This window comes from Sus scrofa, chromosome 13, assembly GCF_054392235.1.
Source record: "Sus scrofa isolate SSC_HxYL_T2T_F1_AM1 chromosome 13, Sscrofa_HxYL_maternal_Yorkshire_Landrace_v2.0, whole genome shotgun sequence".
NCBI classification, from domain to species: domain Eukaryota; kingdom Metazoa; phylum Chordata; class Mammalia; order Artiodactyla; family Suidae; genus Sus; species Sus scrofa.
In genome coordinates this window covers 218180281-218195032 of record NC_139395.1, presented here as the reverse complement: position 1 = coordinate 218195032, position 14752 = coordinate 218180281, and the positions used below count along the sequence as shown (strand labels likewise).

At 38.7% G+C, this 14752-nt stretch overlaps 1 protein-coding gene across 3 annotated transcripts in view; it reads left to right on the top strand.

Moving 5' to 3' along the window:
* BRWD1 (bromodomain and WD repeat domain containing 1) overlaps window positions 1-14752 on the top strand; it is a 120993-nt gene that overhangs the window by 74880 nt on the left and 31361 nt on the right. For 2 of the 3 annotated variants that reach the window (XM_021070988.2, XM_084992149.1), the window contains exons 27-35: window positions 186-268; window positions 5091-5202; window positions 5807-5868; window positions 8429-8584; window positions 8805-8925; window positions 10357-10482; window positions 12728-12797; window positions 13937-13978; window positions 14516-14662. In XM_021070988.2, coding sequence (XP_020926647.2) covers window positions 186-268; window positions 5091-5202; window positions 5807-5868; window positions 8429-8584; window positions 8805-8925; window positions 10357-10482; window positions 12728-12797; window positions 13937-13978; window positions 14516-14662 — 919 coding nt within the window. The remainder of the gene's footprint in view (window positions 1-185; window positions 269-5090; window positions 5203-5806; window positions 5869-8428; window positions 8585-8804; window positions 8926-10356; window positions 10483-12727; window positions 12798-13936; window positions 13979-14515; window positions 14663-14752) is intronic. The other variant, XM_021070989.2, reaches the window with a different exon arrangement.

Below are 14752 nucleotides of genomic sequence, written 5' to 3'. Positions count from 1 at the left end.
CACTGCAGCTTGCTGTGGTGCAGGTTTGAGTCTTGCTTGGCCCAGGAACTTCCATGTGCCATAGGTACGGCCAAAAATTCAAAATTATATATGTGGTGGCTCCCATTGTATCTCTTTCAGACCTTGTTGCTTTAGAGTATAACCTGCTGTGAAGGAAATTTAATAATCTTTTTTTTTTTGTTTAGGTATCATGACATGCCAGATGTTATAGACTTTCTTGTGCTGCGTCAGTTTTATGATGAAGCAAGACAGAGGAACTGGCAGTCTTGTAAGTCTGTCCTTACTGAGTTTTATATATATGCCTTGAGAAATTAATCTCTCATTTTATTGATCTGATTTCTTTGGTTGTGATGCTGCTTGTGATAAGTATATTTTGTTTGGGGCTTGGTATGATACATGACATTTTGGGGTGATGGTTTTTTACTCTTCTACTGTAGGCTAGAGTAGACTTTATTTCCTTTCCAGCTTACTCACACTGCATTACCTCTATCTTTAATGTGATGCTGGTGTAATTGATGAAATTATCCTGTGATGTAAATCAGAAAGCTGAAAAATAATGAGGATTTTGAATGTTGTGGAATACCAGTACATCTTACCTTTGATATCATATCAACCCAGACTTAAATAGGTTGGCTTGAGGAAACTATGCCTTTAAAAAATAAAAAGTTTATATTATACTTATGCTTTATAACCATGAATTACATGGGTGGACAGAAAATAAAATCAGCCTAAATGTAGGCACTTAGTTGAATGTGTTTTTCCTGATGACCATTCAAGGCAGGCTGGCGGGCTCACTTGCTTAGATGTGTTTGGGTCATTAACCTCCTCAGGATATAATTGATGACAGTAATTGTACCAGGTACTATCTGTCAGCAGCTGTAAAACCTGTTTCTCAGGTGTACGTGTATTTTCAGTGTGTGATGCTCTCTGGGGAGGTCATGTATTGAGTTTGACTGATCACCTAGGAAAGCTCATTCTGCTTTTATAGTTTTAGCGGAATATTAAGTTTTACCTAGGCTGTTTGAGCTGGTGTACACATTCATAAGTGATGTTAAGACCTCATTAATTTTCTCAGTTTCTGCTGCCTTTTTCTATAGGCAATACAAATAGGTAAATTTAACGTATATTTCCTAAGCCATCTCTGTTTGAAATGGAATGAAAGATTATCAGTGAGTGGTTGCTCTTGAAGACTCTTTTTAATTGAAAATTTCACACAAATAATAAATAGCGTTGCTTTGGGGACTAGAAGTAAAAGAAATTTTTCTTGAGAAAGAGCATCTAGCCACTGGAAAAATCCAAAACACAGTGAAAAACCAAACTAGACAGCTGAAATATGTGGGAATTAATGTCATACAGCCAGGTCCCAAAGAACTTTATAGTTTTTTAACTAAATGTGAAAATTAGAAGCTCTCAGTTTGTTCTATCAACATGCCTATTCAAAAAAAAAATTTTAGGACAAAAAACAAGGTTCTACTGTAGGGTACACGGAACTAAATTCAGTATCCTGTGATAAACCATAATGGAAAAGAATATTAAAAAGAAAGTATATTTATGTCTGACCAAATTACTTTGTTATACAGCAGAAATTAACACAACATTGTAAATCAACTATACTTCAATTAAAAAGAGAATTTTTAACTTTAATTCTCTGCAGGTAAAGGCTAGACATTGATTCCCAACTACCCTTTGTAATTCAGTAGGTTTTGTTTTATTTTTGAGGTTGCGAATTTATTGTACCACATTGTCTATAATCTTTTTTTTTTTTTTTTTTTTTTTTTTTTGTCTTTTCGTGTTTTATTGAGCTGTTCCCGTGGCATATGGAGGTTCCCAGGCTAGGGGTCTAATTGGAGCTGTAGCCGTCGGCCTATGCCAGAGCCACAGCAACGTGGGATCCGAGCTGCGTCTGCGACCCACACCACAGCTCACGGCAACGCCAGATCCTTAACCCACGGCCAGGGATGGAACCTGAAACCTCTTGGTTCCCAGTCGGATGCGTTAACCACTGCGCCACGATGGGAACTCCCTATAATAGTCAATTTGTTTTTGCTCCTCTGCAAAATTTTACCTATCTCCTAAAATTTGATCAGTGCTATTACAGGAAGTTGCTTATTTCTATTTTTTGCTATATTGAGAACTTTTTATTCAGCAGATGTTTATCCTAGTCTCGATTAGCCACCGTAAATTTATTTGAAAATCTTGGATAGAAAAGTCCACTTTTATTACGAAAGGATGAGTTTTTAAAGCCTCCTTTTTCCCCCCAGTCTTTTGTCTTTCTAGGGTCGCACCCATGGCATATGGAGGTTCCCAGGCTAGTGGTTGAATCAGAGCCATAGCTGCCAGCCTACGTCACAGCCACAGCAACGCCAGATCCGAGCCGCATCTGCAACCTACACCACAGCTCATGGCTACACTGGATCCTTAACCCACTGAGGGAGACCAGGGATCAAACCCACATCCTCATGGCTCTTAGTCGGGTTCGTTAACCACTGAGCCATGATGGGAACTCCTAAAGCCTCTTTTTAATTTAAAGTTATTAGTCTTACACTGAAGAACTATTTTCATCTCAGTTGAAAGTATCTTCTAATATTGGATAATTAGAAAATAAAAATATTACATAGTTCTTAGTATCAAAGACTGGATGTCGTAATAACCATATGTTTTTATATTATGTATCTCAAGATGATGCCGCTGGATTTATTGTTATTGCAGTGATACTTATTGAAACAAATTTTTTAACTGGTATTTGCTAAAATTAGGCTATTTATGTTATAGAATTGGACAGAAACCATGGTGTTGTATCAAAATTTCAGTGTATACCTTCCATTAAAATAGTTTATTGTTGGAGTTCTCCCTGTGGTACAGTGAACGGGTTAAGAATTTGACTGCAGCAGCTTGGGTCACTGCGGAGGTGCAAATTTGATCCCTGGCCTGGCGCAGTGGATTAAAGGATCTAGCATTGCTGCAGCTGTAGCTTGGATTCAGTCCCTGGCCTGGAACTTCCATTTACTGAGGGTGTGGCCATAAAAAGAAAAAAGTTTATTGTTAAAATATGTTAACACTTCTGGGAGTTCCTGTTGTGGTGCGGTGATGACGAACTCAACTAGAATCCATGAGGACATGGGTTTGATCCCCTTCCTCTCTCAGTGGGTTAAGGATCCAGTGTGGCAGTGAGCTGTGGTGTAGGTTGCAGAAGTGGCTTGGATCCCATGTTGCTGTGGCTGTGGCGTAGGCCAGCAGCTGCAGCTCTGATTTGACCCCTTGCCTAGGAACTTACATATGCTGCAGGTGCAGCCATAAAAAGCAAAAAAAAAAATTTTTTTATTAAGACTTCTTTTTAAAGCTGTGTTGTTTTGCAGATATCTATATTATGGTAATACTGTCAAAAGTTGAATTTTACTTATGAAGAAAAGTGGGATTAAGGGGCTTATGATTTTGAAATTAAAATATACATAAAAGTCATTTTTTTTTTTTAAACTTTTATTTATTTTGTTTGTTTGTTTGTTTGTTTTTGTCTTTTTGCTATTTCTTGGGCCGCTCCCTCGGCATATGGAGGTTCCCAGGCTAGGGGTCGAATCGGAGCTATAACCACCGGCCTAAGCCAGAGCCATAGCAACGCCAGATCCGAGTAGTGTCTGCGACCTACACCACAGCTCATGGCAACACCAGATCCTTAACCCACTGAGCAAGGCCAGGGATCGAACCCGCAACCTCGTGGTTCCTAGTCGGATTCGTTAACCACTGCGCCACGACGGGAACTCCAAAAGTCATGTTTATGTCAATTTGAAAACATATTAAGAACTTCAAAACGTGTAGCTCCAGTAGTTGTGATATCGCTGTTCTTTTTGGCTTTATAGAATTTATTGTAAGTATACTTTTCTCTTTTTTTGTCTTCTTAGGGCTGCATCCACGGCATACGGAGGTTCCCAGGCCTAGGGGTCAAATCAGAGCTGTAGCTGCCGGCCTACACCACAGCCACAGCAGTGCTAGATCTTTAACCCACTGAGTGAGGCCAGGGCTTGAACCCACGTCCTCATGGATGCTCGTTGGGTTCATTAACCGCTGAGCCACGACGGGAATTCCTAAGCATACTTTCTTTAGTCAAGACTATTTATGTGTAAATAGTCTCTTTCTTGGGAGTGAAATGTAACTTTAATTTTGATTGATAATGTTTCTGTGAAACTTAAAAGAATTATAATCTACCAAAGAATTATTAATGCAGGATAAATAACTTCTTTTTCACGTTCGTTGATTTTGTTTTGAAAACAGTGGGATGGATAGAAAGGAGATATGGTTATCACCGCAATTTGTTTCTTCTGTAATATATGTAAAACAGATCAAATACAGTTTATTTCTCTAGCACTGTTAACAGTTACAGAGTACATTTAGAAATGTGTATGTATAATCTAAAAATCACTGAAGTCAGTTGAAGCATTCTTTTCAGTGCTTTGGTACTAGGAGCTCCCCAGTGGTCTGCTTGCCTGCTTGTATGTTATGCTGAGATCATGGGATATGTCGATATTTAATTCTTTCAAAATAAATGTGCAAGTGTTGTCAGGGGTTCATTTAGACCTCATTTTTATTATGAAATCTTAAGAATTAGAACACCGTTTTATGTGGAGATATTTATATAGCAACAACTTTAGAATAATTACAGGTTAAGTTCTGATCATACTTTTGTAATTTGTTTTATTCCGTAAATGTTAATACCCTTACTAAACAAGTGTTTATTGATAGTACACATTGTTTGACAAGATTTTTGAGTTGTGTTAAATTTTGTTCTTTGTAATAGAACTTATTTTAGAGTGGATGTTTGAATCCACTAAATAATGGAGCGTGTTTGTAAACCACTTTCATCTCTTTTATTGTATTATATGGTTATATGCCTTCAGTAAGTTGCTGAGTGTCATAGTGTATCTTTCTGACCTACATTTTGTCACTGAAGATGGATGCTAAGTGGAAAAGGATAGCTGATTTTAAGATAAAAAATAGTATTTGATTTGTTTTGTCTGTATCTGTATCATGGTATTTTATAAATTAAAAATGGAAATGTTAGCAGATTGATGTCTCAGACTTGGTCCTCTCTCCTACAGGTGACAGGTTCCGTTCCATCATCGATGACGCTTGGTGGTTTGGAACGGTGCTGAGTCAGGAGCCGTATCAGCCCCAGTACCCTGATAGCCATTTCCAGTGTTACATTGTTAGGTCTGTGTGCAGATAAAAACCAATCATCTACAAACGTTTGTTCATTGTGGCAGGTTGTGGTATGTGTTTCAGGTTAAAAAAAAAAAACACCACTGCACTTGTTAGGCCCTGTCAGTCGCACCTGTGCAGTGTCTCTCTGGCAGGTTTCTGCTCGTGAGGACCCGCCTTGGTACAGGTTCTGCTTGCTTCCCTGGGACCTTCTTGGCAGCCTCCTGGCATTTCCTCACCCCAGTATTGCAGGATCATTGTTTAGGGGCACATACTGCATCCTTTCCGTTGTTCAGACAAGTCTCTGCCGCCTTTCCATTGGCTGGAAACAGCCCTCATTCTGAAGCGAGGCATTCAGGGCTTTCCCTCTGTCTTTCCTCACTTACCTGAGTGCAGGCCACATAGGATTTCGGGTTTTGTCCTTGAACCCACCATGTTTTTATCCTTCTTTCTTACAATGTATTCTGAAATAAAACCACCTTACTGTTAATATTTAAACTTTCATTGCTGCAGTGAGGTTAACTTCTGCATTTCCTATCTTTTGTTTACTCTCTTTAGTTATGAGGTACAAATTGTCTTTATTGAAAGGCTAACCAGGCTTTTTTGGTTTTAACAGATGGGACAATACTGAAATTGAAAAACTTAGCCCATGGGACATGGAACCAATACCTGATAATGGTATGTAATTAAAAAAATTTTTTTAAATTTATTTTTGCTGCACCTGTGGTATGCAGAGGTTTCTGGGTCAGGAATCGAACCTGCATCGTAGCAGTGATAACACCAGATCCTTAACTCCTAGGCCACCAGGGAACTCCTGTAATTTTTAAGTAATAAAAATCTTTTCCATTTATAGCTTCAGTTTTTTACCTTACTAATGCACATAGCGCACATTTGTGTTCTTTGAGAAATGTTTCAAATTATTATAGTAACTGTGAGCTTTACTAAAAGAAGTCAGCAGAATTGTGTCTCTCTGACTCCTTACTTCTTATCCTGTTTCTAGCTTGATGCTTGTCTGTGTCTTAGTTGCCCGTTATCATTTCTCAGGCAACCTGCTTTAGTCTTCTCTTGTCCTCCTTCACGGAGCCTCCATCTCCTTTCCTCATCCTTATTCTGTTACCCTGTTGCTTCTTCAAAGGACAGCTCTAATCTTCCTTGCACCTGTCTTCCGCATTACCTTAGCTGGTCTGTCCTGCTAGGGCTCGTCTGTTCCTTTCCTGTGAGAGGCAGATGTCTGTTTCCCAGGGCAGCCCCTTCTGCAGTGCTCGCTGTCCCACTGCTTTGACCTTCTCTTGGATCTGTTGTTCACACTTGGTTCATTCTCTCCAACAATTTTTTTTTTTTTTCCTCTCCAACAATTTTGTTTTTTGGCTGTGCCCATGGCATCCAAATGTTCCCAGGTCACGGAATGAACTCACGCCACAGCAGTGACAACGCCAGATCCTTAACTCACTCATTCACCAGGGACTCCCCCTCCTTCAGCAGTTGGAGTTTTTCTTCCTTCCTGTCTCCATTCAAGTGTGAATTGGCGTTTTGTGCCTTAGAACATCTTTCATTTGGCTTTATTGAACATTTTAGCTCCTGAATTATGTCACTCTTGTTAAACTTTTTGAGGGGGTGCCCTGTGTATCTTTTGCCTCCCATCTTTATACTCTCAGGCTTTCTTTGATAACAGTGTTGAGTCAGCGTAAAAGCTTGCAAAAACCTTTTGTCCTTCCACCTGCACCATTTTTTGACACATGAAATCTTTGCTCCATGTGTTCTTCTTGTGTCTGCCTTAGGGGTCAAGTCTTTTCCTTTATGTTTTATTCTCTGACATATTTCCAGCTATTGTCTTATTTTGCTTTGGAAATAAGGTGTTTTTTTAAAAAACTTTAAAAAATAACTACACTTTTCAAAGTTGTAGCAACTCCCTCATTAAATTTTCATTTGGGCTCACTATCGTAAGAGATAATACTTAACACTATGAGATGATGTTTTTCATTGTATAAAGTATATATAGATAAGTGAAAACCACGGTTTTTCCAGGTGTTACTCTGCTCCTAAGAACTTCCTGTGTATCAATTCACTTAATGTTACTCTGAAGTGATGCTCTATTAGTAATTTTACAGATGAAGGAACTAAAGCTTAGTTTTCAGAACCTTGTCTAAGCCACATACCTCTAGAAAGAATAGGAGCTGAGATTCTAGCCTAAGCCATCTGGCACCAACCAGTGCTTTTTACTGCTTTTTATAGATGCTTCTTTGTAAATGTTACCAAATGAATGAAAGCACTTACATAAAAAGATTTTACATGTTAATGAGGCTAGTAGCCCTTTAGAAGAACTATCAAAAAGCATGAGCAGACAGAAAAATAAATTTAGAGGCATATGAAGAAAGGCTTAATTGCGTTATTATCAGTCTTGGAAATGTACATTAAAATATAAATACTATTTTACTGATCAGATTGTTAGATCAATCCACTTATCTTCTAGTCCTGTTGACATTTTTCCCTTTTATTTATAGTTTTCAAGAATATGTTTTCCGAATATTTACATTTCCTCTTTTAAAATGTGCACACTCTTGTATTACCAATTTTTATTGCACTTTTTAAACAGTTGATTTTTGAAATAATTTCTGACTTAAGAATATTACAGAAAGAGTACAGATAATTTCTGAATACCCAGTTTTCTCAAATGTTAACATTTTACTTAAGTATAGTACATTGAACAAAATCAGAAAACTGCTATTGATACAGTTGATACAGTCTTAGAGACTTTGTTCAGATTCCACCATGGCCCTAATGCTCTTTCACACGTTGCGTCTCACTGCCATGTCTTCTCTGTCTCCTTTAGTCTTGGATCCATGAGTCTTTCTATTGTGTTTCATTACTGCCACGCTTTCGAAGGGCACTGGCTGCTCACTTCGTAGAATTTCCTTCAGTTTGGGTTTGTCTGATGTTTCCTCTTGTTTGAATCTGGAGTTTGCGTATTTGGCAAGAGTGTCAGAAAACGGATGCTGTCAACTTCTCAGGGATGGTAATCCGGAGGCACCAGATAGCTGTTTGCCCTGTTACTGCGGACGGTAGCTTCATTTAGGTGGTTTCTGCCAGGCTTCTCTGCTGTGAAGCAACTACTTTTCCCGTGAATTAGTATCTTGTTTGTAAACTTGGACAATGGAATGTAAACGTAATGTGTATTTGGATTTTTGTTTGATTTTTTTTTTTTATTTTTTTATTGTTGTTCTTTTTCAATGGAATACAGTTGAACCACCTGAAGAATTAGGAGCTAGTATTTCTGTCACTTCAGATGAGCTAGAGAAATTGCTCTACAAACCCCAGGATGGTGAATGGGGTCAGAAATCGAGAGATGAAGAATGTGAACGAATTATTAGTGGTATAGATCAACTTTTGAATCTTGGTAAGTTTTCTTATGGTGAAAAGTTCAAGTTTTCTTTGCCATGAAAGTATTGTAAAATAGTATAATTGTGGTTTTGTTCTTTATTACAGTTTCTATTTGTGGCTTTTTGGTCAAGCCTGCAGTGTTAAATGTAGCTCTGTTTTATGAATGATTAGTAGAAAAATTCACATAGAGGTGATGAGATTTATTGGTAAAAAAAATTTTCCTTCTGCCATTACAGATATAGCAGCAGCTTTTGCAGGCCCGGTTGATCTGTGTACATACCCTAAGTACTGTACTGTAGTGGCCTATCCAACTGATCTGTACACCATTCGAATGAGACTTACTAATCGGTTTTACAGGTGAGTAGAAACCTCCTTTAAAATTAGTTTGAGATGACATTTGACCATACCAACTAGAGTTAGCAGAGGTAGGGGTGGCTGATGGTGAAGTTGGGGAGTGAGGGCTGATTGACACTGTTTTCCGTTTCATTCTCTTCTCCCCTTATAGTCATTTCTTGGTGCTGTGTGTAAGACCGTGCATTTAGATACCTTTGGGAGGTATGGGTAGAAAAAAATACCATGTTTCATTCCTCAGTCTTTAATTGTCTGTTTTTCTTACGAAAGCTCCTCCATTTACATACAAAATTTGGTTAATAATTAGATTCTGGCATATGAAAGATTAATTCCCCGGAATCATCAACTTTTTATCTCTGTCTTCTCAAGCATTGAAAAAAGTTTCCCAGTCTCAGTTTATTTTTAGAGTGGTTGATGGTATTTTATTCTTTATGATTCAGCTACTGAGAAATTATCTTTTAAACAAACCTCATTTCTTTCTTTTTTTCTTTAGGGCCATACCCTTGACATATGGAGGTTCCCAGGCTAGGGGTCAAATTGGAGCTGCAGCGGCCGGCCTACACCACAGCCACAGCAACGTGGGAGCCAAGCTTCCTCTGTGATCCGCACCACACCTCACAGCAGTGCCAGATCCTTAATCCACTGAGTGTGGCCAGGGATGGAACCCGCATCCTCATGGATACTAATTAGATTCATTTTTGCTGCGCCACAAAGGAAACTCAAAAAAAAATCTCATTTCTTAAGTTCACATTGTTTTGTTTTTTGGGGTCTTTTTGCTTTTTAGGGCCACACCTGCAGCATGTGGAGGTTCCCAGGCTAGGGGTCTAATCGGAGCTAGAGATGCCGGCGACAGCCACAGCAGCGTGAGATCCGAGCAGCATCTGTGACCTATACCACAGCTCATGACAACGCCAGATCTGTAACTCACTGATTGAGGATAGGAATCAAACCCTCAACCTCGTGGTTCCTAGTTGGGTTCATTTCCTCTGTGCCACGATGGGAACTCCCAGTTCACATTGTTGATATTAATTTAATTTATCTCTTGTAGTCTTGGGACCGTGCCTTTGATCAGAAACCAATTTGCCAGTTTATTGTGAGATTGGCTTTCTTAGACTTGATAGTATTTAACACATTTTCTTCTTTTGAGTCTCACAGCTTCAGATATACCTATAGGCAGTGAGAAAAGGGAAGGTTGCTCCTTTGGTTTTCTGGGTGTGACTAAATGATCAGTTAAGACTTTTGGTTCTTAAATAGATTCTCTGCAGTTCAGTTTCCAGTATAATTACTTTTGATTATGATCAAGTTGGCAACATTAGAAAGTTATTCATTATAACATTGTTTGGCACTATGGTTTAATTATGTATCATGTTGGGTTTCTTTTTTTGTAACTTCTGTCTTTTCATTTTTTAACCCTTAAATTGCCTTTTTACTTTGAAGGAGGCTATCTGCATTAGTTTGGGAAGTCAGATATATAGAACATAATGCCAGAACATTTAATGAACCTGAGAGTGTAATTGCAAGATCAGCTAAGAAGATAACTGACCAGCTTTTAAAATTTATCAAGTAAGTGACCTCATGTTATAAACATTGGAAAAGTGACTGCATGTTGGCTCTTATAACTATCCAGTTCTTAACTTTTGCTCTGTGAGTTATGCCCTTTTAATGTGTTAAAATGTCATTTCTTTACATGTCTTTTTTTTTTTTAAGGGCTGCACTCGCAGCATATGGAGGTTCCTAGGTTAGGGATCGAATCAGAGCCATAGATGCAGGCCACAGCAACATGGGATCCGAGCCGCATCTGAAACCTACATCACAGCTCACGTCAGTGCCAGATCCTTAACCCACTGTGGTGCGAACCCATGTCCTCATGGGTGCTAGTCAGATTTGTTAACTGTTGAGCCATGACAGGAACTCATCTTTACATGTCTTCTTTTGTGATTATAATTTCAGTAAAGGAATGAGAAATTGAGCAGTCTAGTTTTTTTCCTATTTTTTAAAATTTTGAAATAATTTTTATACTGCAGAGAGTCGGCCTGTATATACACCTTTCACCTGGGTTTCCCTTAGGTTAACATTATATGCAACTGTGGTATCCTTATGAAATGTTTGGAAATCATCCTTGGTTGGTATAACACTGTTGACCAAAGCGTAGTGTTTATTTGGATGTCCTCAGTTTCTGCATCAGTGTCTTTTCTGTTTCAGGATCCAATCCAGAATCCCACTGCAGTCACTGTTTGGTTTGCTTAGTCTCCTTTAATCCGTGCTCAGTCTTTCCTTTCTGTCATCACCTCATCATTTTTTATGAGTGTTGGAGTATGCATAATGTGGGTTTGCCCAGTATTTTTTCATGATTAGATTGAGTTTTAATCTGTTTCGTATTTATATCCTGTGAAAGTGTATATATGTATGAATATTTCACACACTCTTTCATTTGGAAATTGACTTGGAATAATAGGATGAAAACCAACCTGCAAATTGAGATCTAGATCTAACCTAATCTGCTCTAGTGAACATTCTGGGTGACTGGATAGCCTACTCGGCCTCTTTGCTTTAAAATGAGTGATTTTGCTGTATGAGCTTACATCTTTTCCCCATAGTTGTAAACAGTCTTTGAACAAATTACGTACTGGAGGACTTAATTTATAAACCTGTGGCATCATTTTTAGCATCTAGCTAGAAACTGGGGAATAACTGAGTCCAGTCTGCTCCGCTCTCCTGCGTTGAATCTGTCCTATGTCTAGAGGGCTTGAACTTATTGCCTCTTTCCCAAAATTCTTCTTTTCTCCCTCAGGAAAATCACTCCTCGTTTTTGTCTCCTTCATGTCTAGAGACCCCTATTTTAGCATTCTTTCTTCTGCTGTGTTTACAGTGAGATTAAGATATAATTTGCTTGGAGTCCCTCTTGTGGCTCAGAGGTCAAGAACCTGATTAGTGTCCATGAGGATGCGGGTTTGATCCCTGTCCTCCATCAGTGGGTTAAGGATCTGGTGTTGCTGTGAGCTGTGGTATAGGTTGCAGATGTGGCTCGGATCCTGTATGGCTGTGGCACAGGCTACCTGCTATATTACTCAGATTCAACCTCTAGCCTGGGAACTTCCATGTGCTGCAGGTGTGTCCCTTAAAAAAAAAAAAAAAAAAAAAAAAGATATAATTTGCTTTAGTTTCTGCTTTCTTTTTTGCTTCTATTCTCTCTTTTATCAAACCAACCGTTTTCCTGGTACTCACTGTACAAATGTTATGAGTGGTGATAACTTATAAATCTCATCTAGGGAGTTCCTGTCATGGCTCACCGAAAATGAATCTGACTAGTATCCATGAGGACGTGGGTTTGATCCCTGGCCTTGCTCAGTGGGCTAAGGATCCAGTGTTGCCGTGAGCTATAGCGTAGGTCGCAGATGAGGCTTGGATCTGGTGTGGCTGTGGAGTTAGCCAGTGGCTGCAATTCTGATTTGATCCCTAGCCTAGGAACCTCCACATGCTGTGGGTATGGCCCTAAAAAGAAAAAAAAAGAAAAAAGAAAACCTGATCTGTTTTTCCATCCGCTTCAGGCCGTATGTATGTTATTTCTGGATTACCAGCTTAACTTTCTGTACATGCTTAGTTGAAAGAAAATTACTTAAAAAAAAATTACTTTCAGTATTCTAATATGAGCGGTTGTTTCCACATAGGATAGAGTAAAAGCCTGATTTTCTGCTCCTTGAAATTAGTGTGCATAATTGGGGAACTGTTTGTATCCTAACCTGTAGTTCGAATATTTGGAGACAATAACCATATTTGCATTCTGTTAATGTAAAAATTTGCCTTTTAGGAATCAAGACTGTACAAACATCTCAGAACTTTCTAACACTTCTGAAAATGATGAGCAAAATGAAGATTTGGTATGAAGCTTGTCAATTTTATACTTAAATACTTAGATTTTAGTCAATTGCAAATAATTACTTCAAAAGAATTAAGAGAAAACTAGAAAATGTTGCTACCCATTTCAATCCTTGCAATATTCCAATAAACTATGAAAATAAGACACTTGATACAAATATATTTTTTAATTATCTAGATGGTCAGTGAGGTAATAGCCAGTAATTGATATCAAATAAATTATGTCTAAGTGAATAACTTCGGTGTGGAATAATATTCTGTTTTCAAATTTTAGCTAGAGAAGGGTGTATTAAGAGAAGTACCTTGCAGGAGTTCCCTGGTGGCTCAGTGGGTTAAGGATCCAGCATTGTCACTGCTGTGGCTCTGTTATTGCTGAGGCACAGGTTCAATCCCTGGCCCAGGGAGCTTCTGCATACCACAGGTGCAGCAAAAAAAAAAAAAAGTGCCTTGAAGATATTTTTTGTAAAAGTCAGTATCTGATTGTGGGATCTAATTAGAAATTAAATGAACTCTACCTAGGTAGTTAAAAATGATTGAACTTTACCAAACTCTTAAGTATTCTAGAGTCCTTCACTCAAGATGGTATTGAAGTGTAGGTGAAGTCAGATATTAATGGCGTTTTGTAGTTTCATAATTCATACAAAACCAGGCTGTAGGGAGTTGTGGGAAGGATTGTCTTTAAAAACAGTGTTGTGTCAGTTGTCACACAAAATCTTAATGTAGTTCACTGATTTTCATGCTACTTTATATTGGAATACAAATCGGGATGCTCATGTGTGTAAGAAAATGGATAGAGCACACAATCCAGGAGACCGTGGGGACTGTGTTTCTGAGTCGTAAGGATAGAGGTGGAACACAGGTGTCAAGCTCCCTCTGCGTGTCTTCTGTGGATGTGGACAAGGCAGCTTTATACCTGTGTGTTGGAATCAGCTCTTAGGGAATGCAAAGGGTTATTAAGAATAAGGATCGGTTCATTGCCGTGTATGGTGCCACAAAGACCGTCAGAGTGCCTGGCTTTTGAGATTTTTTTAAAAAGTTATAACCCTCTTAAGACCTGATGTCATTGATAAGCTCGTTATTAAGATTATTGCGTACCTGGTGAAAATGTTAACACCTAAGGTGCTCTGATTTTTATTCCTAGGATGATAGTGATCTTCCGAAAACATCTTCTGGAAGAAGGAGAGTAAGTTTATCTGCATGATTAACCTTTGTTGTTGACTACTTCTCTGTTTGTTTGTTTTTTTTTTTTTTTTTTTTTTGTCTTTTTGCCATTTCTTGGGCCGCAGCATATGGAGGTTCCCAGGCTAGGGGTCTAATTGGAGCTGTAGCTGCCAGCCTACGCCAGAGCCACAGCAATGCAGGATCCAAGCCGTGTCTGCGACCTACACCACAGTTCACGGCAACGCCGGATCGTTAACCCACTGAGCAAGGGCAGGGATCGAACCCGCAACCTCATGGTTCCTAGTCGGATTCGTTAACCACTGTGCCACGACAGGAACTCCTGAAAATGTTTTTAGAGTAACAGATGTGGCATTGAGTTTTTACCAAAAAAAGTGGATTTTATCCCAAGTAGATGGAAAATCATATAATGACATTTTAGGGTAATAATACAGAAGACGCAGCAATAGTTCATTGCACTTCTACCATCATGCTATATACCATACCATAGTGTGATTTTTCCAAGGCTGAAGAAACTTTAATACTACGACTGTATTTCTAGGTTCATGACTGGGAAAAAAGGAGCATCAAAGCAACCAGTTATGTTGAAAGCAACTGGAAGAAACAGTGTAAGGAACTAGTGAACTTACTTTTTCAGTGTGAAGATTCTGAACCTTTTAGACAGCCTGTTGATTTGGTTGAATATCCAGTAAGTTGTCATTATTTAAATGTTTGGGGCTTTTCTTGTTGGTGTAGAGGAGGTTGGGGTAGAGGTATTTAAATTAAAGAGGAAGATGTC